This window comes from Carassius gibelio, chromosome B25 (assembly GCF_023724105.1).
Source record: "Carassius gibelio isolate Cgi1373 ecotype wild population from Czech Republic chromosome B25, carGib1.2-hapl.c, whole genome shotgun sequence".
Lineage (NCBI taxonomy): Eukaryota > Metazoa > Chordata > Actinopteri > Cypriniformes > Cyprinidae > Carassius > Carassius gibelio.
In genome coordinates, this window is record NC_068420.1 from 16,456,885 (window position 1) to 16,483,476 (window position 26,592).

At 37.8% G+C, this 26,592-nt stretch overlaps 3 protein-coding genes and 1 long non-coding RNA gene across 9 annotated transcripts in view; 3 read left to right on the forward strand and 1 right to left on the reverse strand.

Moving 5' to 3' along the window:
* Positions 1–850: 850 nt before the first annotated feature.
* Positions 851–10,732, forward strand: LOC128013959 (long-chain fatty acid transport protein 2). Its single transcript, XM_052597162.1, has 10 exons — positions 851–1,407; positions 3,708–3,917; positions 4,646–4,804; positions 5,048–5,172; positions 5,783–5,977; positions 6,113–6,203; positions 7,857–8,055; positions 9,052–9,149; positions 9,755–9,885; positions 9,988–10,732. Exons 1-10 carry the CDS (start codon positions 939–941, stop codon positions 10,162–10,164), a joined length of 1,854 nt encoding a protein of 617 aa, XP_052453122.1. The 5' UTR covers positions 851–938; the 3' UTR covers positions 10,165–10,732.
* Positions 10,733–12,328: 1,596 nt separating this feature from the next.
* On the forward strand, positions 12,329–19,644 carry LOC128013958 (long-chain fatty acid transport protein 2). The gene is made up of 10 exons (XM_052597161.1): positions 12,329–13,021; positions 14,768–14,977; positions 15,141–15,299; positions 15,400–15,524; positions 16,400–16,594; positions 16,675–16,765; positions 16,997–17,195; positions 17,267–17,364; positions 18,587–18,717; positions 18,817–19,644. The coding sequence occupies exons 1-10, from the start codon at positions 12,547–12,549 to the stop codon at positions 18,991–18,993; spliced, it is 1,860 nt and encodes a 619-aa protein (XP_052453121.1). The 5' UTR covers positions 12,329–12,546; the 3' UTR covers positions 18,994–19,644.
* Positions 19,645–19,764: 120 nt separating this feature from the next.
* Positions 19,765–26,592, reverse strand: part of LOC128013957 (tight junction protein ZO-1) — a 28,692-nt gene continuing 21,864 nt past the window's right edge. For 3 of the 6 annotated variants that reach the window (XM_052597155.1, XM_052597156.1, XM_052597159.1), the window contains 3 exons: positions 25,446–25,663; positions 24,705–24,848; positions 19,765–21,543 (listed from right to left, as the gene is read on the reverse strand). In XM_052597155.1, the coding sequence (XP_052453115.1) occupies positions 21,449–21,543; positions 24,705–24,848; positions 25,446–25,663 (457 nt within the window). In that variant the 3' untranslated portion in view covers positions 19,765–21,448. The remainder of the gene's footprint in view (positions 21,544–24,704; positions 24,849–25,445; positions 25,664–26,592) is intronic. The other 3 variants (XM_052597157.1, XM_052597160.1, XM_052597158.1) reach the window with 2 other exon arrangements.
* LOC128013961 (uncharacterized) lies at positions 23,122–24,953 on the forward strand. The gene is made up of 2 exons (XR_008183466.1): positions 23,122–23,548; positions 24,015–24,953. It is a non-coding gene; the product is annotated as an uncharacterized LOC128013961 (long non-coding RNA).

Consider the following 26,592-nt stretch of genomic DNA (forward strand, 5'->3'; position numbering starts at 1 on the left):
CATAACGGTAACAGGGTTGACATTTCTGTCATCCTTTATTTACTCGTTCCTCGCGAGGACAATTTCTGCAGAATGTTGAATTCTGACTAACATCGTTTGTGCTCCTGGGAAGTTCTGCAGGAAATGAGAGAGACCATTCTCATCTTCATCATCTTATGAAGAAAAACCACATAAGATAAGGTGATAGTTGGTTGATTTATTAAAACATCATAATATTAAATACTTTAAAAGAGAAGTCATATGCTAACAGGTTTGCCCGCATGTTTACAGTATGTAGCAACAGAAATGGTGGAGAGACGACTACGTCACCCTAGGACTTGCATCCGGTGAAATACCACGCACCCTCGGGTGCTACTCAAGGATACACAGGTTCGATCCTAAAGGAGCAAGAGAAGTGACTTACCAAATTAAAATATTTTACACAGAAGTCACAAAAGAATCCAAAGAATGGTCTCGTCAACAGTTTACAAATGAAATACCCACAGTTACGGAGAGACTGTAATAAAGCCTAATTTAACAGAATGGACAAACCCCACAGAAAATCAGTGTATACAGATTCATAAAGCAAGTGACAAGCCAAAAAACAAACCCCAACAAAGAAACAAATACACTCTCCCCTTCTGTTAAGCTTCAGTTTCACAGCTGGTCAAACATTCACCTGTGGATATAAAGCACATAGACCCCCCCCCCCCCCCCCCCAACACACACACACACACACACACACACACACACCCACCCCTCAATGATTGAGCCGCCATGTGAGATCAATGACAAGACGCCACTCAACACGAGTGGGCGTGTCTTCCCATCAGCTCCAGCAGACCTACAGTATTGTGTCCATTCCCACTAACCGAAGCCCCGCCCACATCCCGCTTTAATGCTTATCTATATGTTGCGAACTATTAGAAAGTAGCTATTACGGAAAGGAATCGGATCTCATGATGTTTTGGTTTATTGTAAGTGCCGTTATACTTTTATTTGCCTTAAGATTTCGTTATCCTTACTTAATCTCAGAGGCCAAGTACGCGGGTCGGATAGCAAGATCTATGTACCGTACGACTAAATATCTCAAATCCAGACCTTTCTACACCTTATTAGATCGATTCTTGGATTCGGTTCAGAAGCACCCGCACAAAGCGTTCATTCGGTTCCAGGATGAGACCCACTCGTACGTGCAGTCGGATAAACAGAGTAATAAGATCGCGAGGAGTTTGTTGAGGCACGCGGATCTTCATGAAGGAGACACGGTTGCGCTTCTGCTTGGGAATGAGCCCATGTTCTTGTGGATGTGGTTGGCTTTGGCCAAGATCGGATGTTCTGTTGCTCTTCTCAATCATAACATCCGATCTAAATCACTTCTACACTGCTTCACCTGCTGTGGGGCCACTGTGCTGATCGCCGGTGCAGGTAATGTTACTCTTCCAGTTCAAAGGTGTGTTTGTCAGATGCAATCTTAGTAAACTGTATTCACTGTAAAGCTGTTGACTTAGTGACCTTGGCCCGTCTCTCACCAACGTTGGTTACATGATTATTAACTTTTATTAACACAAATAATATATTAACTATTTAGAGACCCCCCCCCCAGTTCATTATTATTATTTAAAAACAAGACATTTAAGAACAAAAATTCTTATGCATATTTTGATATTCATTTTAAGTGCAGATACTAAGGAAGTCTTAAGAAGTTGCGTAATCTTTTCTTAAAGTTTTTTTTTTAAAGATTTTTTCTTGAGTAAATGAGACGCTTTTGTGTTACCTGATTGTATAGGTCTGTCATGTGAAGTTTACGTCAGGGTCGAAATGAATGAAACTTTCTGAATGCTCGATTCTGATTATTAAGGCATTATATTAGTTTTTTTCACCCTGTAATCAAATTGTTGCGTAATCATGAGTAAAAAAAAGATAAATAGTGACTTTTTATCTTATGATTCAAAGTTTTTATATCTCACATCTCACAATTTTTATACCTTACAATTTCCAGTAGCAAATATTTTCTTCAGAATTGCATGTTTATATTTTGCAGTTGCAACTTAACATCTCACAAGTCACAACTGACTTTTTCCTTTAAAGATTTTTTTTTTTTTAATCTTGCAATTCTGAAAGAAAGAAACAAGTCTGAATAGTGAGATTTAAACTTGTGTGGTTTAAAACAACAACTCACAATTACCTTTATTATTTAACTTTTTAATGGTGGAAACTAGCTTCCATCACTCTTTGCCTCCACATTGTGTATTAAAATTGCATAACTCAAATTGTGAAACTCGTGTATTAAATAAATTCAGTGCACACAGACTGAAGTACTTAGTCTTTGGTTCATTTTAATTGTGTTTAAATGACAATAATAATAAACAAAAACATTTAGTGAATTGTTGGCCTTCTTGAAAGCATGTTAATTTACTGTACATGTACTCAATACTTGGTACGGGCTCTTTTTTTGCTTTAATAACTGCCTCAATTCGGCGTGGCATGGAGGTGATCAGTTTGTGGCACTGCTGAGGTGGTCTGGAAGCCCAGGTTTCTTTGACAGTGGCCTTCAGCTCATCTGCATTGTTTGATTTCTTGTTTTTCATTTTCCTCTTGACAATAGCCCATAGATTCTCTCTGGGGTTCAGGTCTGGTGAGTTTGCTAGCCAGTCAAGCACACCAACACCATGGTCATTTAACCAACATTTGGGTCTTTTGGCAGTGTGGAGAGGGGCCAAATCCTGCTGGAAAATAAAATCGGCATCTTCAAAAAAGCAGGTCAGCAGAAGGAAACATGAAGTGCTCCGAATTTCTTGGTAAACGGGTGCAGTGACTTTGGTTTTCAAAAAAACACAATGGACCAACACCAGCAGGTAACATTGCACCCCAAATCATCACAGACTGTGGAAACTTAACACTGGACTTCAAGCTACTTGGGCTATGAGCTTCTCCACCCTTCCTCCAGACTCTAGGACCTTGGTTTCCAAATGAAATACAAAACTTGCTCTCATCTTAAAAGAGGACTTTGGACCACTGGGCAACAGTCCAGTTCTTCTTCTTAGCCCAGGTAAGACGCCTCTTACATTGTCTGTGGTTCAGCAAATTCCTTGACAGGTCTGTGTGTGGTGGCTCTTGATGCCTTGACCCCAGCCTCAGTTCATTTCTTGTGAAGTTCACTCAGATCCTTGAATTCGATCTTGCTTGACAATCCTCATAAGGCTGGGGTTCTCTCAGTTGGTTGTGCATCTTTTTCTTCCACACTTTTTCCTTCCACTCAACTTTGGATGCTTGGATACAGCTTGGATACAGCACTCTGTGAACAGCCAGCTTCTTTGGCAATGAATGTTTGGAAACCTCCTTGTGAAGGGTCTCAGTGATTTTCTTCTGGACAACTGTCAGATCAGTAGTCTTTCCCATGATTGTGTAGCGTAGTGAACCAAACTGAGAGACCATTTTAAAGGCTCAGGAAACCTTTGCAGTGGCTTTTGATGATTTTTGGATCACATTTAACAAAAACCCACTAATTAACTACATCAACAAATTAGAATATGGTGACATGTTAATCAGCTAATCAACTCATATTAAAAGAACCAAAGACTTCAAGTACTTCAGTCCGTGTTCACTGAATTTATTTAATACTTGAGTTTCACAATTTGAGTTGAATTACTGAAATAAACTTTTCCACAAAATTCAAATTTATTGAGATGCACCTGTATTTCGTACTTTGAAATCCCCTCATGTAGAACTGCAGGACACTGTTGAGGAGGTGCTGCCCGCTCTGAGAGAGCAGGGCATCTCTGTCTATATACTGACTGACCATGTGACCACTGAGGGAATGGAGAGCCTTACAGACAAGATCGCGCTGGCCTCAGATGAGCCGATTCCTGCAGACCTGAGGGCCAACATCACCTTCAGCAGCCCAGCAGCGTACATCTACACATCAGGCACCACAGGTAAGACTGGATTCAGTGACTGATGTGTTATTGTTCTCTGTGATGAGTGGGGCGGGGCCGGGGGAATAACTGATAATGAGCGACACCTGCACCACTCACCAGTCTCGCCTTCAGTGGCCCTGACGGATAGTGCACAACATTATATATTACAAGTTTGTAATTTGAAACAGGTGTGCATCTTGTTGAGGTTTCCATTGGGATGCTTCTTTAAAAAAAAAAAGCAAACCCGGCGGCTTCAGCTGCATCCATGTTAGCAAGTCACGTTTGATGTGGTAATTTCACAGTAGGCATACACACAGGTTTAAAGACTCGTTCTCGCCCCCTACAGATTCTGCTAGGTGTACATCCGCGCTAAAATATTAAGGTGAAAGTCATCATAGCTCGCGCAGTATAGACCCAGCTCCCAACCCAACTGTGAGAATAGATATTTTTTTTATTGCCCGATTAGAATCTCATGTGAATCAGCCGGGTGCTTTCTGGAATACACCCCTGGACTTTATTTTGTGTTTTGGTTCTTTTGTGTTTATTTTATTAGGTATTTTATTATTACGTTTTATTGAAATGTTCGCCAAATCCCGCATCCTCGTTCCCGTGCCTGCGAACAGTGTTACATACTCTATTTTTGGCTGAGGATGATTTTGCACCAGAGAGAATGGACAGAAGTTTCAACAAAATGGCAAATCTGTTATTAATAACTGAGTGTATTTCATGAGCCGTGTCCCCTGCAGGTCTTCCAAAGGCAGCAGTGATTGCTCAGCTGAGGTTGTGGGCCATGGCCTTCTTTCCTTCTATTTGCGGTGTGAAGTCTGATGATGTGGTGTACCTCTGCCTTCCCTTGTATCACAGTGCCGGCTTTGGCGTTGGATTCTGTGGTGCTATTGAAAGAGGCATGATTTATTTGTATTTTTTTGTTGGTAATCTAAAATGTTCATTTTGTTCTTGTGCAATGGATGTTGATTTTGTTTTGCTTTAGATTTTGTGTATGTGCTTTCATCAATGTTGTGTTTTTTTTATTTACTTTTTTGTATGTGCTTTCATGGATGTCGACATCATCTGTTTTGTTTAGCTTTTTTTGTGTGTATGTGTACATGCTTTCATGTTTTTTTTGTTTCTTTGGTTTTTGTATTCAGGAGCTACTGTTGTCGTGAAGAGTAAGTTTTCTTCCTCTCAGTTCTGGGACGACTGCAGAAAATATCATATCACTGTTATACAGTATATTGGGGAAACAATGCGCTACCTCTGCAATACACCAAAGGTATTTGAACATTTTAAAAAGTCAATCTGCAACTCTGAATCTTCCTCTTTTTTTTGTTTTTGTCATCTACAGTACTTTGAAAGTATGGCTGTGATCTGTTGGTTGCTCACTGTAATTTAGAGTGGGGTAAGCTGAGCCAATCTTTAAGCTGTCCTCTGGCCACAGAGTAAAGGGAGTAAACTAGTGTATGTTGAATCATTATCACATGGAGTATGCGAACAGTTTGCATAAAAAAAATTAAATCAAAATGTTGTTTATTTCTATATATTTTCAACATCTTTATCTCTATGAAATTTGCATAAAATGTTAAATTAATGAGAAAAATTCTAAATCTCCTTTACTGGGCTAAATGAAGACATTTTGATGCCATGAATACTATTGTAACTATGACAGTTTACCTGAAGTGTCTTCCACACAGCTATAAAATGATTATATATTTTTAGTTTTTGTAATGCATTCCTATATAATCTTCTGGATCACAGGCTGCTGTATATGAATGCAGTTATGTTGGCAACACGTCTAACCCCACTCTCCGCTCCAGTGTCTGCAGTGCTCTGTTTGCTCTGCACAATAAGCTGTTTTCTCATCTTTGTTCTCTCATCCTTACAAGCGTGTTAGCGACCAAGTACACAACGTCAGAATGGCCATTGGGAACGGGATCAGACCAGAGGTGTGGAGGACATTCATAAGCAGATTTGGACATGTTGAAATCAAAGAGTTCTACGGCGCAACCGAAGGAACCCTGGGCTTTTTGAACTATGCTGGGAAAATTGGGGCTGTTGGTAGAGTGAATTCTTTTCATAAGGTAGATGCACTGAAATTTTCAGTGAATGTGGTCATAACTCTTTTACCTGCAATTCATCAAGTTAGACAAATCAGAAGTACAGAAATGAGAACTGTTGACGATTGAAAATTTCTGAACACATTAATGTTATTTCAGAAAATCTATCCATATGCATTGGTTAAGTTTGACCAAGAACAAGAGGAGCCTGTGAGAAACTCAGAAGGATTTTGCATAGAAGTAGCTAAAGGCAAGTAACATTTTCATTTTTAATCAACAGTACTTCTGAGAAAGCATGTTTGTATGCATACTAGTGCTGTCAATCGATTAAAAAAAATTAACTAATTAATCGCACAATTTTTTTTAAATTAATCGCGATTAATCGCAATTAAAAGACTGAAACTTTTTGGATATGTAAATGTAAAATGTAAATAATTCATGTAAACTCAAGACAAAGAAACTAATTAAATTCAAAATATGATTGTTTATTGGAATTTTTGTTTAACCTGTAACACAGATTTTCTCATGTAAACAACATACCTGCAATAAACCATCAATATCCTCCAAATTAACTGTTGGCTTGAAAGCCATATTTATTACAGAAATAAAAACACAGGCATGTAAGTACCATTTGAATTTCAAAACAATCAATGCCAATAAAAAACAAACATGATTTCCATGTTGAATTCTAAGTGGACTGCAAAAAAATTCCAAAGTATAGTCATTGCCAGTGCTTTAAGTGGGCCAGTACTCACAGGTACTCAGTACCGCCACTTCCAAATATAGCTCTTGAGCGTACCGCCACCTCTCCGTGCGCCCAGAACGTGCTTGTAGCGTACCGGTACGCTCATTTGGACATCTGTTTTAATAGAGGTTTTAATCTTTTACCTGCACTGCCGATTTTCAGAGCGCCCTTCACAATGCAAGCTTCCTAATTCATCCCACCCAGAGCAGAAACTACATTACCCATTCACCCTTAAGTTACACAAGTGAATAGCGCATGTGTCGCTTTTCCCACTGTTAAGTGTCAACAACTCAACGTGGCCGGAGAAGGTGTGTGAAACTCGTTGTGAGTTATACTAAAGCAAAATCTTGAGTATTTATTGTCTGATAAACATTAAAAACTGTCTGCGGAGGTTGAGTCGTCCTGCCGCCCCCGCTGGCTGCTCATTGGCTGCAGCATCTTTTTTCTAAAAAAGTTCTAAAAAAAGACCGTAGACGGCAAGACACAAATTTAGATATTCATTTATCGAATTAATCTATAGCCTATGCACAAAGACAATATGATCTTTTTGTCCCCTTTTTGTTTTAAAGCTTGATGAAGAGAGAGAGCGCAAGTTGCTGCAGCTGTGAGGAGGACAGTGATGCACGCGTACAGGAGTGATTGACAGTTCGCGGCACTGTGTACAAAAAATACTCCGCTACACAATTATTTCGTTATTTTCTTTTAAGCGTATTAACGTTAGCGTTACAGAAAGGTCTGATTTTACGCACTGTTAGAACAGTCATTGTTTTTTTTTTGTTTTTTTTTTTAAACAATGACATTTGAGTTCATGATTTTAATGTTGCTGTTTCTTGTGGCAGACTGAATGAAGAGTAATGTTTCTTGTGGCAGACTAAAGAGTTATCCGGCACAGTTTTATACTGAAACTTTCCGTCTAAAAGTCCTTCCTTGGTCTTATCCATATTTCTTTGCACGTTGAACACACATAGGCCACAACCGGAAATAAAAAAAACTGCAACCGCGTTAATTGAGTTATTTTTTTTTTAACGCGTTAAATATTTCAAATTAATCGAATGCGTTAACGCACTAATGCATACAAATGTCACAAGTCACACAGCGCAGTTGTTTGGTTTTTACTTTGATGAACATGTCATTAATGTGTCATTGACTGTAATACAGGTGAAACTGGTCTACTAGTGTCAAAGATTACCCAGAAGGTCAAATTTGCTGGATATGCCAGGGATCCTAAACAGACCGAGAAGAAGAAACTCTACAATGTGTTTGAGAAGGGAGATGTTTACTTCAACTCTGGAGATCTGTTCAGAACAGACCACGAAAACTTCCTCTACTTCCAGGATCGGGTGGGCGACACTTTTAGGTGAAAAAAATGGCATTAACATTTTTATTCAATTGGGCCTTGGAATAGATTCCAAAAAGAAATGTAGCTACAGAGCCAAGCACTACAGAAGCAAGCATCAAACCAACTAAAGCAAAACATTTTGAGAGGATTAGTCAAAATGGCTGGAAAATCATAAATGCAACCACTTGTAATATTACTTACTGGCTTACCACTTTTGGCCAGTACGTGGCGTTGTAATTCGATTTCTTAATAATAGGCTAATGCAATCAAAAATTAGATTAGAAATGAAAAGATTAGCATTTTTGGAAATTTCGTTATTAATGGTTAATGAATGGTTTATCACTTTAGGTGGCATGGTTACAAAATTGATGTGGCCTGGTCAGTGTGAGGTGAAAATGGCACAAAGTTTGGTGTTATTTATGCGTTTGGCATCTTTCCAGCAAATTCATTGATGCACTAAACGAGAAAGGTATTTTTTTTTTTTATTGAAACGAATTCCAAAACCTTTTGCCAGCTTGGTCTGATGATCGATATGCCGATGTGGAGATATATTCTCACATCCATTTTTGTGTGCTCCTCGTAGAATTTGTTCGCACTTTATTTGAGAATGATTTGATGAATCAACTTGAATTCCATAACCTTTTGCCAGCATGGTCTGGAGATGATCGGAGTCAGTTTTGGTGAGAATCAGACTAACGGTCTAGGACAAGTTTTGAAAAAGTAGGTTTTCAAACCATTAAATGGTGTTCATTCGACACTGCATGAGCCAAGGATTTTCCTTCTGTGTCTTACGGTTCAAACGCTATTTGCATAAACATGAGTGAAACTTTGGACAAATGTTGACACTAAAACAAATTTTAATTAGAGACTCCAAATTTGCTATGTTGACAGTTCAGAGCGTCCTCTATCTGTGTGCCAAATTTTATAACTTTCCCGCAAGCGGTAAAGTTACAGCTTTAATATTACATTCAAATAGAAGAATCTTGAATAACTGCATGGTCCTCTTCATCTTAGGTGGAAAGGGGAAAACGTTTCCACAAATGAAGTGTCTGACATCTTGACTATGGCAACGAGTATCGAGGAAGCAAATGTTTACGGCGTTACAGTTCCAGGTTTAATGCTACTTCACTCCTTTTAAAATAGTTCATGCAAAAATTTCAATTTGCTGAAAATTTACTCATCCTCAGACCATTCAAGATTTAGATGAGTTTGATTCCTCATGGGAACAGATTTGAAGAAATGTATCATTACATCATTATTCTGCAGTGAATGGTTGCCGTCTGAATGAGAGCACAAACAGCTGATTAAAACAACACAATAATCCACACCAGTCCAGTCCATCATTTAACATCTTGTGAAGCAAAGAACTGCATAAGAAACAAATCCATTAAGCCATTTTTAGGAGTCCTCTATCCAAGATATTGCTTTCTCCAGTGAAAAAAAGTCTTCTCGTGTGAATCAGGATTGGACTGGAGTGGTGTGGATGACTGGTGGATTATTGTGATGTTTTTATCAGATGTTTTGAGACTTCATTCCGATGGCACCCATTCACTACAGAGCATCCATTGGTGAGGCAATGCTACCTTTTTCAATATCTGTTTCAATGAAGAAACAAATTTAAATTTTTGGGTTAACTATTCAGTTGACATTCATACCACCGGTTAATATTTCTTCCAAAACCATTAGTGACACTAGATTTTTTTTATTGAATTTGAAGGGTATGAGGGAAGGACAGGAATGGCTTCCATCACACTGAAGAAAGACCATCAGTTTGAGCCCGATGCCATTTTTAGTCACGTGACTACTTACCTCCCCTCTTATGCCAGACCACGTATGATAAGGATCCAGGTAACTCACAATGCTCTTTCTGACTAAATGATCACTTTGTAGTGTCAGTGTGTTTATGTACTCTTTCATGTCTCAAATAAGTCAAAGGATTTCTGATTGCAGGACTGTTTGGCTGTGACTTGCACTTTCAAACAGCTGAAAGGGAAGCTGGTAGAGGAGGGCTTCGACCCTGCTGCAATCACTGACCCTCTGTTTGTTTTAGACGAGACGGTGAAAAGCTACAGACCTCTGACACGTGACACATATCAGTCGATACTGGACGGTCATTTCAGATTGTGAAGAGCAGGATGTTCTTTAAGTTATAATGTATAATGGAAAAAAAATCAAATCAATTATTTGTTCACACTCCTGACTATAAATTTACACTTGGACTATAACTGTCCAGAGATCACAATTAACACACATAAATACTATTATTATTACTATTATTTTGTCTGTACTACAAATTCAACAAATGTATTGGTGGAAATAATTATTTTGCTTATTGTGCATAATTCAAAACCCCTTAATTAAACCAGTTCATCACACTATTATGACAACACTATTATGACAAAAGATAATAAAACTGTTAAAAAAGTTCTTTGTCAATCTCAAAAGAGACTTTCTAAGAATTTGATACTATGGTTCCCTGTATTCTGCAGTGAACAAATAGTTTCGTAAGAGTTTGTTGTGAGATGACTGGCTCCCACAGAAACCCTCCCACTAGCTCATGTCTCAAAGGCTGAATTGAAAGAGGGTTGCCATGTTGTGAGTTTAAAATACTCATGTACTAAACTTTTTTTTTGTTTGTTTGTTTAAGTGGAAAATTTTATTCCAAAAATATAAATAAATAAAAATTTTTACATTGTGCCATTTTAAAAGTATTTATTTTGTTTAATGTGAATAGTTAGAGAGTATTTGATCATGGAATATTGAAATTCGTAAGAATCTCTCCATTAATTTGCTACAGAAGTTGTTTCAATCATTATTGAAAGTCCTAAAATAATTTGTATATCAGCAAAGTTTCTATAATATAATGACCTACTTAATATGCAATTATTTAGTGCAACTGCATGGAATTAAACGCCAAAACACAATAAGGATTTTCTCTGTACATAACTACTGTAAACTGGGGAGCTTAAAATACAAAAAAAAAAATCAGAATACAGCATTATATGTGTTACTCCAGAGATAAATATGTAACTGAGTTTCATTTTGTGTAGAAACATGGCAAAGACTGAGCTTCTTGTCTCCCCTGCCACTCCAACTCTACAGCATGATTTTTCTATCCAGCTAGGTTCTTCTATAATTACCCCATCAACTTCGGTCAGAAATCTTGGTGGAACCTTTGATGACCAGCTGGCCTTCAAAGACCACACTGCAAAGAATGCTCGATCTTCCAGGTTTGCATTGCACAACATCAGAAAGGTCAGGTCCTTTCGAAACGGAGCATGCTGCACAACTTCTTGTCCAGGCCCTTGTCATTTCTGGGCTGTGCTACTGCAATGCTCTTCTGGCTGGACTTCCATCATGCACAATCAAACCTCTAAAATTATTCAGAATACAGCGCCAAGACTGGTCTTCAACTAGCCCAAAAGAGCCCATGTTACAACTCTCTTTATTTCCTTGCACTGGCTATGGATTGCGGATTCAAGTTCAAGACACAGATGCTTGCATAAAGAACAGAAACAGGCTCAGCAAGCTCCTACTTCCTATCAATACTTCAAATCTACATCTCCTCCAGAAGTCTCCGATCCGCTATTGAGCGACGTCTGGTGTTACCATCAGAGAGGCTCAAAATCACTTTCCAGAACATTCTCGTTCATAATTCCTGGCCGGTGGAATGATCTACCGTATTTCTCGGACTATAAGTCGAACCTAAGTATAAGTCGCATCGGTCCAAAAAATACATCATGACGAGGTAAGTCGCATTGGACTATAAGTCGCATTCATTAAGAACCAAGAACCGTCTACAGCCACGAGAGGGCGTTCTATGTTTTCAGTGTAGGCTACAGAAGCATAGAGCGCCCTCTCACGGCTGTAAACAGTAATGTTTTCTCTTGGTTCATTTCTCTTGTTTGATGTCAAATTAATTTTGATAAATAAGTCGCACCTGACTATAAGTAGCAGGACCAGCCAAACTAGGAAAAAAAAATGTGCGATTTATAGTCCGGAAAATATGGTACCCACCCCTATCCGGATCCTGAATCCCTGACAATTTCATCATAAAAAAATAAATGTAATTTTCTTTTTTTATTCCTTCTCTTTCTATCTTGTACTTATTTGAAAAATGCATAAAACTTGGAATTACAATAGAGAGAGAGAGAGTGTGTGTGTGTGTGTGTGTGTGTCTGTAGCAACAAATTCGGCATCATTTCCATTAAAAAAAATTAATTACCAACAACTGAACCACAAACCAAAGTTAATTATCTGAATTTATTGAGAGACCTGGTTTCTCGTGTTAAAAAAGTGTGGAAACAAGGCACCGATTTAAAGAAGGATCTGGCAACACGATGAGACTCGGGGGTGGATCAGAATGATATAATCTCTCTCTGGAGCACCAAAAGGGCTGAACTTGCATTTCGAAAATGTGGCCCATGAATTTTAAGACTGTGGAAGAGGTGTCAGACTATGGCATGTAGTTAATCTCCAAACCCCAGTGTTTTCCACTCTCTAGTAAACATGTATGTGTGGATCTCTCTCCTCGCGGGCTTGGCTCTTCTCCCTGCGCTGCTGAAAACTTTCTTCCCATACTTTTTCCAGGACTGCGTGTATATGTACAGGGCTCTTGGATGCGGGATCCGATTAATTGTATACAAAAGGAAAACTCCATTCTACAGTATTGTGGACTGTTTTTTGGAGGCTGTGAAGAAACACCCGCGAAAAGCGTTTATTCATTTCGAGGGGAAGACTCACTCTTATGAGGAGGTGGATAAGGAGAGTAACAGAGTAGCGAACGCGCTGCGCTCGGAGGCTGGGCTCAGAGAAGGGGACACGGTCGCGCTGTTCCTGGGGAACGAGCCCCGCTTCGTGTGGACCTGGCTCGGCCTGGCGAAGCTCGGCTGTCCCGCAGCACTCCTCAACTTTAATATCAGATCCAAATCACTCCTCCACTGCTTCTCCTGCTGCGGCGCGAACGTGCTCATAGCAGCTGCTGGTGAGGTCTATGCACTGTCACTACAGACATATATATATGGATCAAGGGGCTACTACAGCATCGGAATGACATGCTGTGAGGCCTTTGTACTCTTTCCCAAATATTTTTTAAATGCGTTCATGCTTTTGGGAAATACTTGGCTTTCTTAAACATATAAGACAGAAATGTATGACACTTAAAAATAATAAAACTGTCAAAAAAATAATAATTATTATGCAATAAAGCATATGCTGTGTTATATTACACATATAGTCAAACTACAAAAAGGTCGTTATATATATAGAAGTACGATATTTCGTAAGTTAACTGGCCTTTTTTTGCTACAAAGATATAGTTCCTGCACAGTGATGTTATGACCAGGTGTTTTGCGTAATTGTTGCTTTTCGCGCCACTGGAACGTTGAATTAACCAATCAGAAGGCAGAACCGAAACATTCTAGGGGTTTTCCTGCCCCACCCCCACGCCCACGTTGCTTTCTTAAACATATTTAATTATGACTTTTTAAAAGATTAGAGCTATCAAATGAGGACAAACGTGGATGGTGTCCTGTTGTTGTAAATACAGTCATAACTAAAGGGTAGTCATTACATCTATCAGGGTTTACAGTTATATTATTTTATTATATAAAAAGTTACTATATAAAAAGATATTAAGGGTATAAATATAACAATGTAATAATAAAAAGCATGTTATTTGGTAAATTGATTAACTGGCATCCTTCCACTAAATGTTGATTTTCGTGCCACTGGAATGCTGTATTGATTGACCAATCAGAAGGCAGAACTGGAACTTTTAGGCAGATTTTCCCCTTCACAAAAATCACTAAACTAATAAACTGTAATAAGGAAAACGGGTATCCTTTAGCCTATTCGTCTTTGCACGTGGGTATTGCTTCCAGTTCTTTTATCTGTACAAAAACCGTCCGTTATGCTGACTGTTGTTGCAAACTGGTATTCGTAATCTTTTAAATGTAGCTAATAATGTTTAATAATACTTTAGTAATACATTTAATATAGCCACAAAAAGATAGGGATATAACGATATCAAAATCTCACGTTATGATAATATCTCAATATGAAGTCCACGATAGTCTGTTAATTGCGATCGTTTAAAAAAAAAAAGTACATTAAAAGTCAGTTTGACAGATACTGTGCCAAAGCTTAATGGCTCGAAGTTTAAAGAAGTTTAAATGTTGAAAACTAAACTTTTTGGATGCAGAAGACCAATTGTTTCATATAGTCATGTGATCACGATAATATCGAGGTAGTTATCACGATGTTGATAATACCTTTACATCCCTACAACAAGAGATAGAAAGCCTAAATTGTTTACCATTTACTGCATTTTGTTATTCTTTTACTTATTTACCTATAAATCTAACATGTTCTCAAGAAAAAGCTTATTTCGAGTTGAAAACATTATCCGGTGGATAAAATGAAAAAAAAAGAGCACATTAATGAAGCTGTGCTTGAGCCCCACTTATGGGTTTAAGGGGAACATAAGACAAAAGTTTGAGAAGCACTGGCCTAGAGGACTCAAGCACATGCCGTGCATGTAAAAACCAGCCTGTTTCTTTGGGAACCGATATCTGGAAGACTTCTACACGATATCACAAAAACTGCTTTTGTTAATGTTTAATAAGATGTTTTTTTATATAATTGAAAATCAACTATTTAACCCTCTGAAGTATTGTAATCATACATGTCATTAGCTGTAGAGTTCTGCAGTGACGTGTTTCTCTCGCAGAGCTTCGTGATGCTGTTGAGGAGATATTGCCTGTACTGAAAGAGAAGGGGATAACTGTATACCTCCTGTCGGACGAGTGCACTACAGACGGCATTCAGTGTATCGGTCAAGCCATCGCCAAAGCTTCAGATACGCCTCTGTCCCCGTCTCTCAGGTCCAACATCCATATCAGGACTACAGCTCTGTATATCTACACTTCTGGCACTACAGGTATCTGACAAGCCCACATGTAGTGGTACATGTTATATTTATAGTTCTATTCCATTCAATAGCATATCACAAGAAGCCGATACTGCTGAAAAAAACTAAATATATGTATGACTGTATATATAATAAGAATCCTTAAATAACATTGGTGCTTTGGTCCATGGAGGTCTTCCTAAAGCAGCGTATGTGACCCATGAGAGGGTCTGGGCTTCATCGTTCATCCAGGGTGTGTGTGGAGTGACGTCTGAAGACATATTCTACATCAATCTGCCTCTGTATCACAGCGCTGGATTCCTCATCGGACTCGTCGGATCCATTGAAAGAGGTTTGACGGATTATATAACACACTGATTTTAGATCTAGAAGATTATTCTTGTGGTTTATATATAATATAATGCTGCTTCCATCTTGCGTGTTTTCTCCAGGTAACACTGTGGTTCTGAGGAGGAAGTTTTCCGCCTCTCAGTTCTGGGACGACTGCAGAAAGCACAACATAACTGTGATGCAGTACATCGGTGAAACCCTGCGCTACCTCTGCAATGCGCCGAAGGTAAACGCACGTATGGTTTAGAAGTATGGAGATACAACTGTAACCCATTGCGAAATCTGCATGAAGAAATATGATATTTTAGATGGCATGGATTCCTATTAAAATGACTGCATTTACTGTAAGTTACGAAAATTTGCCCAATAATGGCAAATGTGAATGCACCTTAAGACTGGCTGAGAAGGTAATCCCAGAATGAATTGCACGAGAAAACATAACATTTAAAGTTGACCGTTTCATTCAGAATTTGTGTAAACTCTTGTATATTAAGTTGTTAGCTTAGCAACATGCAAAAAATTGTCAATTTCCAGTCATTGAAGATGGCGACGCCGTTAGAAGCTCTGATTCCCATTGTAACCTGAAAAGTGCATTGGCTGGTCTAGCCTGAAAAACATGCTTTTTAAATGCTATTTGAGCATAAAGAACAACATTCATGGGGCAGTTCACTTCAGATTTGTGAGTTCAACAAGCAGTTTTCCAGATTTAGATTGGATTTGGATGCCAAAAATAGCTTCCTGGAGGTGTTATAAACATGGCCACTGAGTGAACAGACTTTCCTTGAAAGGGACTTTGATAAAACTCAATTGGACTCAAGTTTCCTACATTTAGCAGGCACTTTTTGTGACCTGGTTTGCATTAAAAGTTTATAGTGCACTCTATCAGTTCACGCATTCCTTGGGAATCAAAGCCATAGCCTTGTCTTGGTAACATCGTGTTACATCTACTATTTGAGAACTTTCAGTGTGGAGGTTTTATGACCCTTAGCATGTTCCCTTGTAAGGCAGCTCACTAGGTGTCTCAAATTTGTCTGGAAATTCTTTGGGACAGTGCAAAGACAAAAACACAAACTGGGATGTTCTTTCCACTTCGTGTTGCAGAAAGACAATGACCGAGACCACAAAGTGAGAATTGCCATTGGAAACGGTGTACGAGCAGATGTCTGGAAAGAATTCCTGAACCGTTTCGGATGCATTCATGTCCGAGAGCTTTATGCCGCCACCGAGGGAAATGTCGGATTCATCAATTACACTGATAAAGTCGGAGTGGTTGGCCGTATCAATATTCTCAGCAAGGTTAGTGACAATACACATTTCTTAGCATTGAGAAAAGCATCTGTGTGCAAAGTTAGCTTGATTGTGGTTGTACTCCACAGGTGTTTTTCCCCTTTTCCATCATTAAGTTTGACATTGAGAAAGAAGAGCCCGTGAGGAACGCCGAGGGTCTGTGTATCCCAGTTGGAAAAGGTAAATCAGATGCTAGCTTTGTGGATTTTATGATATTATTCATTTTATTGTTTTGCAACGTCTGTAAAGATAGTATGAGGTGTTTGTTTAGGTTAGTATTTGAGGTTTTAAGTCCCAACTCCCACTAACCTTTTGAGCAGAACTTAAGTCATAAAAAGTTCATGTTTAACATGTGAACATCTCACATGTGCAGCTTTAGCCCTGCAGTTGTTGATATTAAATGCTTTGTAGATGAGGTGGGCCTTCTGGTCGGGAAAATCACAAAACACACCCCTTTTGTGGGTTACGCTGGGAACAAGCAGCAGACCCAGAAGAAGAGACTCAGTGATGTGTTTGTGAAAGGAGACCTGTATTTCAACAGCGGAGATCTGCTGAGGATCGACTACCACAACTTTGTCTACTTTCATGATCGAGTTGGAGACACGTTCAGGTAGCGGAGCTGAAGCATTATTGGCACATTTTAGAGTCTCAAGCATTGCATTAACATTGTTTTTTTTGCAGGTGGAAAGGAGAGAACGTGGCTACAACTGAGGTGGCAGATATTCTCATGATGGTGGACTGCATCGAGGAGGCCAATGTGTATGGAGTCAAAGTTGAAGGTGGAGTGGATGGATTTCATCATATTTAATTAATTCCATTGATGGTTCTTGATGGTCTACAGTGATCAATGTAGTTTTATTCATGGATCATTCATTTCCTTGGGAATTGAACTCGTGACCTTGGTGTTGCTACAGTAGTGCCATGATTTACTGTTTTAGCAACAAGTGTAAATTAAAAAAAGAGACGATTACAGCATTTTGAGCAATTATTAAACCCCTCTGATTGGCCATTGTGTGCATGCACTCGACAGAGATGTCTGTGATCGTCTACAATGATCATTGCTTCACGTTTTTACCAAATGCTTACACAGATACACACAGGAGCATTCAAAAGCCGCATCTATCAGTGGATTTGTGGATTTATAGCCAATCAGAGACATATCTGTTGAGCGTGAAAAAACAGTGGCCAATCAGAGGTGTCTTAGAAGCTGCTCAAAATGCTAGCAGGAAATGCTGGTATCGCCACATTGTTTACAATTTCAGTACCAATGTTGGTGCTTTTGACAACACTAATTTGAATCCTTTTAGAAACTGAAACATGACTCACTGATTCAAATCTGTTCTTGACAAGCGAGCCACATATCATTACTTACAAAATCATTTTAAAATTGAACAAAATCAATCAAAGGGCTTGTGAGATTAAAATCAGGTCAGTTACTTGTAAATATGGATGTTTTAAAAATAAAAAAAGAGCAACCAAGTTTTTCTATAATAAAGGGTACTTTAATAAATGTGAAGAAAAAAATTACACAACAGCCAAATAATTTTTATTTCAATGCAACTTGTTTCTGACGAGTTGGAATCATTGAAGAGTTCGTTAACCTAAAAATTCTGTCATTGTTTACTCAGCTTCAGGTTGTTGAAAACCTGTGCAAGTTGCTGAAAACAAAATATATTTTGAAGAGTTTTGGTAGATAAAAAGATTTTGGTTCCCATCGACTTCCATTGTAAAAAAATAAAAAAATAAAAAAATACTATGGAGGTCAATAGAGCTCAAACAACCAAATTTGGTTACCAAAATTCTTCAAAATAACATTTTTTGTTTAACAAAGAAATGCATGCAGGTTTGAAACAAGTGTGAGTAAACAAAGACAATTTCCATTTTTAGGGTAATTGTCCCTTTAAGAAAGCAGAAAAATCCACTGAAATACTACACACCTATATATATATATTCAAAGTATATTTTTAATTGGATTTTCATTCTAAATTCTTTTATTTTCAGGGCATGAAGGAAGGATAGGAATGGCAGCTGTGAAACTGAAAGAGGGCAGAGAGTTAGACTGCGTCGACACTTGCAGTGTTTTGGCGAACTATCTTCCAGTGTACGCCAGACCACGATTTATCCGAATTCAGGTTTGATGCCTTACCTCATATATATATATATTCCCATGAATCCTGCTTGTCCTCTTCAGTCTCTCTCGGACACTCATCAATAACAAATTTGTCTTTCAGAATTCTTTGGAAGTCACAGGAACGTTCAAGATGAAGAAAGTGAAGCTGGTGGAGGAGGGCTTCGACCCGACCTTAATACAAGATCCTCTCTACTTCCTGGACCTGACGCAAAAGAAATACATTCCACTCTCTCAGGAAATTCACAAGTCGATCATGTCGCAGGACATTAAACTGTAGAAATCCATAGAATAAGCTAACGGTACAACTTTGAAATCTACTAACCAGTAGTTACGCACTAGTCTCAGGGAAAGCAAGTGGTTACAGTGAAGGATTTTAACCTCTCCAGCAGTACACTCAACTGTTGTTTTACAATAGTACTTGATTAAACGTGTGCCTTCATAATGTTCATTTATAATCATCTCAACTTGCAGTTAAATAGACTCTAATAAGATTTTGGTACACTAAATGTACTTAATTTAATAGTATATAATACAACTTTAACTCGTAAAACAGCGGTTCTCAACTGGTTTATGGTGAAATACAAATAACAAACGCTTAATAATGTAATAAAAGGCTTCCCATACAGCATATTTTTTATGAAATTCAAAGGCCATGTCCATTCAAACACTGGTATTTTGGCACAAATTTGTCACTCGAATTAAATTTCACCACTTGCCACAAACCAGTTGGGAGTCAGTGCTTTATGAGTTTGATCCTGCTGACACAATGGCTTTTAAGAGATCTAGTCTCTGGTTTTCTCAATGCTCGTGTTCGCCAGTCAGGAGACTAATCAGCTGCAGTGTGTTTTAAGTAGGTGAAAGGGCAAAATTCATGACTTCCCTTCCCTCAACCTCTGAGCTCGACAATAAACAGTTCCACAAACCCAAATGAACCAGTTTCATTCTGTACACAATACTGGGGTCATTGACACCCTTTCCATTTCACAATCGTCAAGATTATCCAACACCGCATTGGTGAAGCAGTAAAAACCATTGGTTTTTTTCTCTGTTTTTTGTTTTTTTACTTTAAAAACGCATTTATTTATTAATACAGTTGGATACTTAGAAATGTGCTGCAAAGAAAATAAAAAGAATGTGGCCACACAAAGTAAAGAAACTGAACGCGGGATGAAGCTGCGTCGTCATATCAAAACAAAGTCATATTAATGTGCCTTAATAAACTGTCTATTAGTACAAAAATACATTTCAGGGCACACAATACAGCATCCAATATCACAAATAAAGTCGTGGTCCAACCACCAACACAGACCCTTCTGAAGTACAGAGTCCTTAAATTATTTAAACCGAGCACTTTTCTAGTTTGTAAATAATAAAAATGTTTCTGTAACTGTTAAAAATGCCATTACGTAGTGTTTTATATATATATATATATATATATGCTGTTGGTATAAAAGATAACGTCCTTTTTTCGTTGCATTATGGAATTTTTTTTTATTCGTTTCAGTTCCCTTTACCGTACTGCTAAGGTAAATTCCAAGGCTATAGAAACATAACCAAACGTTATAGTTCTTTTTTTTCCGTTTAGTTACGGTTTTATACAAAATAACAAAGATGTACAAAAGGTAATTTACAGCGAACCAAGGCCATATGCTAGCACAATATATACAGCTGTAATTGAAACATATCCTAGTGTTCGTGTATATTCTTTGACTTCAAATGCATAGCAGTGAGAAAGCAGACCTGTTGATCAGACTTCATTATTTGTGTGCTAAATATCCCGCTTCATTACGGTGGGAGGGTTTCCTGTCCTTCCCTCTGTAACAGAAATTCGACGTTTGCTAGTCTTTCGGGTCAAAGGTACAAAAAAAAAATAATGCAGATAAGGCATCACTGTTTGCAGTGGATGATGGGTAGGTTTGTGTACTCAACTTAGTAGCAGGCGTTTGGACCTGAGTCATAGCACATGCATAGATCTCTAGACAGCAGGAGTTTGGGAAAACCACAGTCAATGTTTATCTACGGTAAAACATCGCTAGAAAAGATCGCTTCAAAACGAGAAAAAGAGCCCATTTTTCTTTTTTTTTTTTAGCCAGAGAGGGAAGTCCATGAGCAGATGAGTGCAACAGTCACATTCCTTCAATGAGCAGTTCTTTCCTGCAACAAGTCTCAATTGTTCTTCATTCTCTACAAACCGACATGCTTTCCAGATCCGTGAAAATCCATAACAGCGTTCCACGAAAAAACACATGACCTCGCAAACAAAAAAGCTCTACATACATGGACTTTTCTGTTTGGGAACACATTGGTGAGATTCACTTGTTTAACGTAAAACTACTTCATTTTTCCATCTATTTTCCATCAAGTTCAAGACTTGGGATCAAAAATGGGATAACTTTTTCCGACTGTCTGTGGCACAGGTCATGCATTCCATTAGCAGTTCGATTTCAGTCATTTTTTGCAAGTCTTCAAGCACCAAAAGGTAAAGAAAAAAGCTTAACCAATCTCAAAAAAAAAGGAAAGAGGAAACCAAAGGGAATGGGAAAAGGAGCGCTCTGTAGCACTGTGCCATCAGTGCTGTTCTCAAAGAGATTTTTTGGGAACGACGCTTCAGCCCATCAAAGAAAAGATGGAAGAATGAATACTTCATAAAGAGGTGCAAATCCCTCCTCTTGAGTAGAACTGGAGAGGGGTCCATAGGCTGACGTTCAGTAACAGACCAGCTGTTGCTCTCTTCAGAAGTGGTCGATCAGCACGGACACACAGTTGGCACCCACCAGGTAATTGGGGTCTCCTGGTAGACACTTGTTTTGCCAGCATTTGGGGTCAGCTGTGAACATATCAACAGGAGGAACATCATGAGGAATATGCTGTTAGACAACATCAGAATCAAACAATTCAGATTTTTCTATTCACACTGGGGCTGCGTGATTTGTGAAAAAAAAAATATTCTGATAAATTATGATTAAAAAGAAAAAAAGCATTAGATTTGCTGTGCTCTTTTATAAGACTGCACAATTTAGCCCAAAAATGTATTATATAAAATATATAATAATATAGGTTCCATTCACTGCATTACTTACTCCACCCCAAAATTTTAATTTGGTTATTAATCACTTAGCCCCATGTCTTTCCAATCCCGTAAAAACTTTGTTCATCTTCGGAACACAATTTAGGATATTTTGGATGAAAACCGGGAGGCTTGTGACTGTCTCATAGATTTAAGATATTTATCCAAAATATCTTAAATTGTGTTCTGAAGACGAACGAAGCTTTTACAGGTTTGGTACGGCATGGGGCTAAGTGATTAATAACAACATTTTAATTTTGGGGTGGAGTATCCCTTTTATTACAATCAAATCTGTTAAAGGATAACGCCACCGTTTTTCCAAATTCCATTATGTTCTTCCCTCAACTTAGACGAGTTTATACGTACCTCTCCCGTCTCAGTGCATGTCGTTTTCCTTTAATATTTAATTGACCTGATTCAACATGAACTAACAATGAAGAGTATTATTTTTATAAACTAACTTCAACAAAAAAATAAAAATAAATTACTTTAGCAAGGCATTATTGTTAATGCATTAAATTAACTAATGGGACCTTATTGTAAATTGTTACCAAAGTATAATTAGAATAAAATAATACTTATAATAAAATATATAATATTTAATATTAAAATAACTATAATAATCAATATTATTGCCAAATATAAATATTAACAAAAGTAAGAAATAAAACTTTTATATTCTCTGTAAAATAAAAATAATAATAATAATTTGTCTTGCTCACAGATAAAAGAACAACATGCCATGCTTCATTCTGAAACACGTTGCACATATGTTTTTATGTAATTAAAATCACAGTATTTGGATTAATCATGCAGCCCTAGTTCACACTGCAGCTAAATTCAGTTGTCACTCATTTTTGGCTGCTTAATACTGTTCTGTATACTCACTGTTTGATTAAGTAGGGTAGTGACAAATTAATTTGCTCCTGGAAAGACTTTCATCAAAATTAGCAATCAGGTTCATTTATTATTTACAACCACATGTCATTTAGAACCACAAGATGCCACATTATCACTAGTGGTCGACCGATATTGTTTTTTTGACAGCTGATGCCAATATCTTGGAAAGCAGGGGGGCTGATAGCTGATATAAAGCTGACATGATTTTTTGTTGACAATTTTAATTATTAGTCAAGAATTTTTTAATTATTTGACAATGGATTAAAAATAAATAAATAAGTAAATAAATAAATAAATATTAAATAAAAATATAATTAAAAAGGAAGTAAACACTGTACCCAAACAGGGGACTCAGTATTCTGGGAAGTTTGTGTGCAATGGGAATCATGTTTTACAAATAAAGCCAGGGTAACATTCACTTTACATACAGCACACAGAGAAAATAACATGAATATGACAGTGGGCAAATGCATAAAGTGCAGCATAATTTGAAATCACGAGTTTAAAATCATGTCACAAGATCTCACAGCTGGATTCGACTAAGTTTGCAAGATTTGTGAAATTAAATGTTCATTAGTCATTCAAAGATTTTACTAATAATATCAAATCAATCATTATAATATCTGTATACAGACTTATATCCTTGTAAGACAGAACTGTTAATGATGACAGTGAACAAGAGGGAGAATGTGAGAACTGTGTGCGCTCAGACGCTGCCGCTCTCAGCGCCATCAAAATAAAAGTCCTGCCTCGAATACATCGGCCAAGCAGAAAAACTTATCAGCAGATGCTGATATCTGCTAAATGACAAATATCGGCTTTGCCGATATATCGGTCAACCCCTAATAGTCACCTCATTTAACCTGTTAAATGTCACTCACGTTTTTGAAGATAGACTTGAATGTGCATGATACAAACCTAACTTTTTATATTTCATGACTGAAAACATTTTGTAATATGATTTTGATGTGCCATTTACGGATTCATTTAAGGATTAATTTTTAGATTTTATGTTTTCAAGTGATATATAACTTCTGATGATTTCTAAAATGTGATAGAGAAAAAGGCAACGAGGAAGTCTTTTTTTAAAACAAAGTTCAAAGCTCCTTTTGTAATGTAGATTTCTGAGGGTGCACTCTTGTCATAAATTGATCTATTACTTTTCCTACATAATTTTTAACAAAATATATTGGTATAATATATATTTGGGAGTCTTAGACCTTTCCAACGATATATAGTTTGTCAAGATTAGATTAGATTTGATTGTAATATAGTATAGTCAACGTAGGTGTCCCGTATACGGGACGGGGTGACATTTAACAGGTTAAGAGATTCAGTTTTGATTCCCTGAACTGAATGTTTGGTCAGGCCCTATTCACACTGCAGCTTAATTAAGTCACTCCCCTTTGGAGCACTTAACCCAGTTCTATTCACACACAGAAACTGGTTATGCGTTTGAAAACCAAATTCACTCTTGAAAAAAAATATTTGCTGATATCAACCTGTCACATTACCACCATGCCGAAATTAGGAGTGACTCCTGTATTCACACGCAATAATGTAATGGGTTCATTTGTTGGCATCCATATTTCTTATCTACAGCCATATTACCACCATGTTAACCATCACAAGATCAGGAGTGAATCCTGAATTTATACACAAAGTGAATGCTAATTTAGATGGACTCAGTCCTGGTTGTCTATCCCAAATGTGGCCATACTGAGCCCAATGATGTGTGTCAGTTCCAGTCACATTTTACAATATTACATGGGTTCATTGTGAATGAATAAGAGCTAAAGAGACTTTAAGTGCATCTGCGATTAAGACTGGTGATAAATCGATGAAGCAAAGCAAGCGCACAGATCACACAGTGTATCATGTGATCAGGATGACTCTGAGCGTGAAATGTTAATTCAGGGAACCCAGAAAATGAAAGGAAATCACAAGAGGAATCGCTGCTTCTAAACTTCAATCCCGATCCCAAAAGACCCATCAAAGGACAGAGAGAAAGGACAGCGTACCCGACGAGGAGTCGGAGGATTTTAGAGCAAAAGACCAACCATCAGGGGTCATAGATGCACAGTGTGGTAGACGTAGTTCCACGGGCTTCAGGAACTTCAGACCGTGAGGGCCGCACATCACCAGAGGACTGAGCAGAGTTTCACCTGGAAGAGCAGACAGGCTGCAATAAGCTTCAGGAGCATCAGTGTGTCATTAATTCAACAACTATACCATCATTAAAGAAGAACAATTATTATTATTACAATCAATGTTGAATTTTTTGCTTTCATATTTTTGTGGAACCATACATATATTTTCAGGATTTTTTCATAAGTAGAAAGTTTTGCAAAAGTCATATAGAACAGAATTTATTTCAAATATACTGACCCCAAACATAAACAAAAATTTTCATACAACATGCAATTAAGAAATCAGGTTCATTGTAGAATTTTGGATTTTGTGTTTTTATAGTTTGTATGTTGAAAAATTAATTACTGTATCTTAACTTGTTTTTTTCCCACTAGAGCATGAAAAAAATGTCAGCTTTTATGCATTTTCTTCTGCAGTGCTCTGAACTTGATGTGAAACATTTTTAGCTTTTCAACTTTTAACTAAGGTAGTTTTGTTCAAACATGTTCTGCTTAAATATGTGAAGTGTAACTTAACTTCAAAGCTAAAAATAGTCTAATATGGAAAAACTAAAATATATATACTGAAATAAAAATGAAAATAACACAGACAAAAGTAGACGTGATTCAGACCTTTCTCTTTGTCCAGAGGGGGCAGAATGCTGTTGTCCCGGCACACTTTGAAGTAGATCTCCTGCTCCACACTATCTGGAATCGCTCCTTGTGGGATGATGATACTGACTCCGGTCTCTATGGAGCTCAACACCCCACCGTTACAATTAAAGATGCCCCGCGCCGTGGCGACCACCGTGTGACCTTCATCCTCCTCATCGTCATCCAGTGCAGTAGGGCTAGAAAACAGACAGTGACTATGGTTACATGGACATCAGTAGTCTAATTATTTACCTTATTCTAAATAAGACAATATTATTATTAAGGTGTTTACATGATTTGCTTTTAGAATATTCCTTTCATGTTGTCGTTTTACATGTTATAGTACATACCGTATTTTCTGCACTAAAAGTCACACTTTTTTTTCATAGTTTGGCTGGTCCTGCGACTTTATATTTATCAAAATTTATTTTACATGAACCAAGAGAAATGAACTAAGAGAAATGAACCAAGAGAAAACATTACCGTCTACAGCCGCGAGAGGGCGCTCTGTGCTGCTCAGTGCTCCTGTAGTCTACACTGAAAACATAGAGCGCCCTCTCGTGGCTGTAGATGGTAATGTTTTCTCTTGGTTCTTGATTCTAAATAAATGCGTCTTATAGTCCAGTGCGACTTATATGTTTTTTTTTTCCTAATCATGACGTATTTTTTGACTGATGCGACTTATACTTACGTGCGACTTATAGTCCGAAAAATACAGTAAATCAATTAATGACACACGTCATTACATCCCAATGCGTATAAACATATAGTATGTCCTTTTAATAATATTTAGTTAAGTTTCATTTTAAATTTTACGAAAGCTTCAATTGCACTTAATTATTTTTCATGCTAACTGTGCAAACAGATGACAGCGTTGTTGAACTAATGCTCTTTTATTTGATGAGTAGGTTTAGGGGTGGGCTTAGGGGCTGTTCACATATTGCATCTTTTGCACGTTCAAGTTCGTTATTTCCAATGTAGGCGCGGTATGCACGCTCATAATGGAAGTGACGCGCTTGTTTTTTCCAGGCGCGTCCGCACCACATTGAGTTAAAAACATCAACTCAGAATGCCGCAAGTGCACCGCAGGTCATGTGACAAGAACTATCCAATCAGCTTCATCCAA

Coding starts and splice junctions, on each gene's coding strand:
- LOC128013959 (XM_052597162.1), top strand. CDS start 939: ATGATGTTTTGGTTTATTGTAAGTGCCGTTATACTTTTATTTGCCTTA. Junction 5,978..6,112: donor GAGTGAATTCTTTTCATAAG/GTAGATGCACTG, acceptor ATGTTATTTCAG/AAAATCTATCCATATGCATT. Junction 6,204..7,856: donor TTGCATAGAAGTAGCTAAAG/GCAAGTAACATT, acceptor ACTGTAATACAG/GTGAAACTGGTCTACTAGTG.
- LOC128013958 (XM_052597161.1), top strand. CDS start 12,547: ATGTATGTGTGGATCTCTCTCCTCGCGGGCTTGGCTCTTCTCCCTGCG. Junction 16,595..16,674: donor GTATCAATATTCTCAGCAAG/GTTAGTGACAAT, acceptor TGTACTCCACAG/GTGTTTTTCCCCTTTTCCAT. Junction 16,766..16,996: donor GTGTATCCCAGTTGGAAAAG/GTAAATCAGATG, acceptor AATGCTTTGTAG/ATGAGGTGGGCCTTCTGGTC.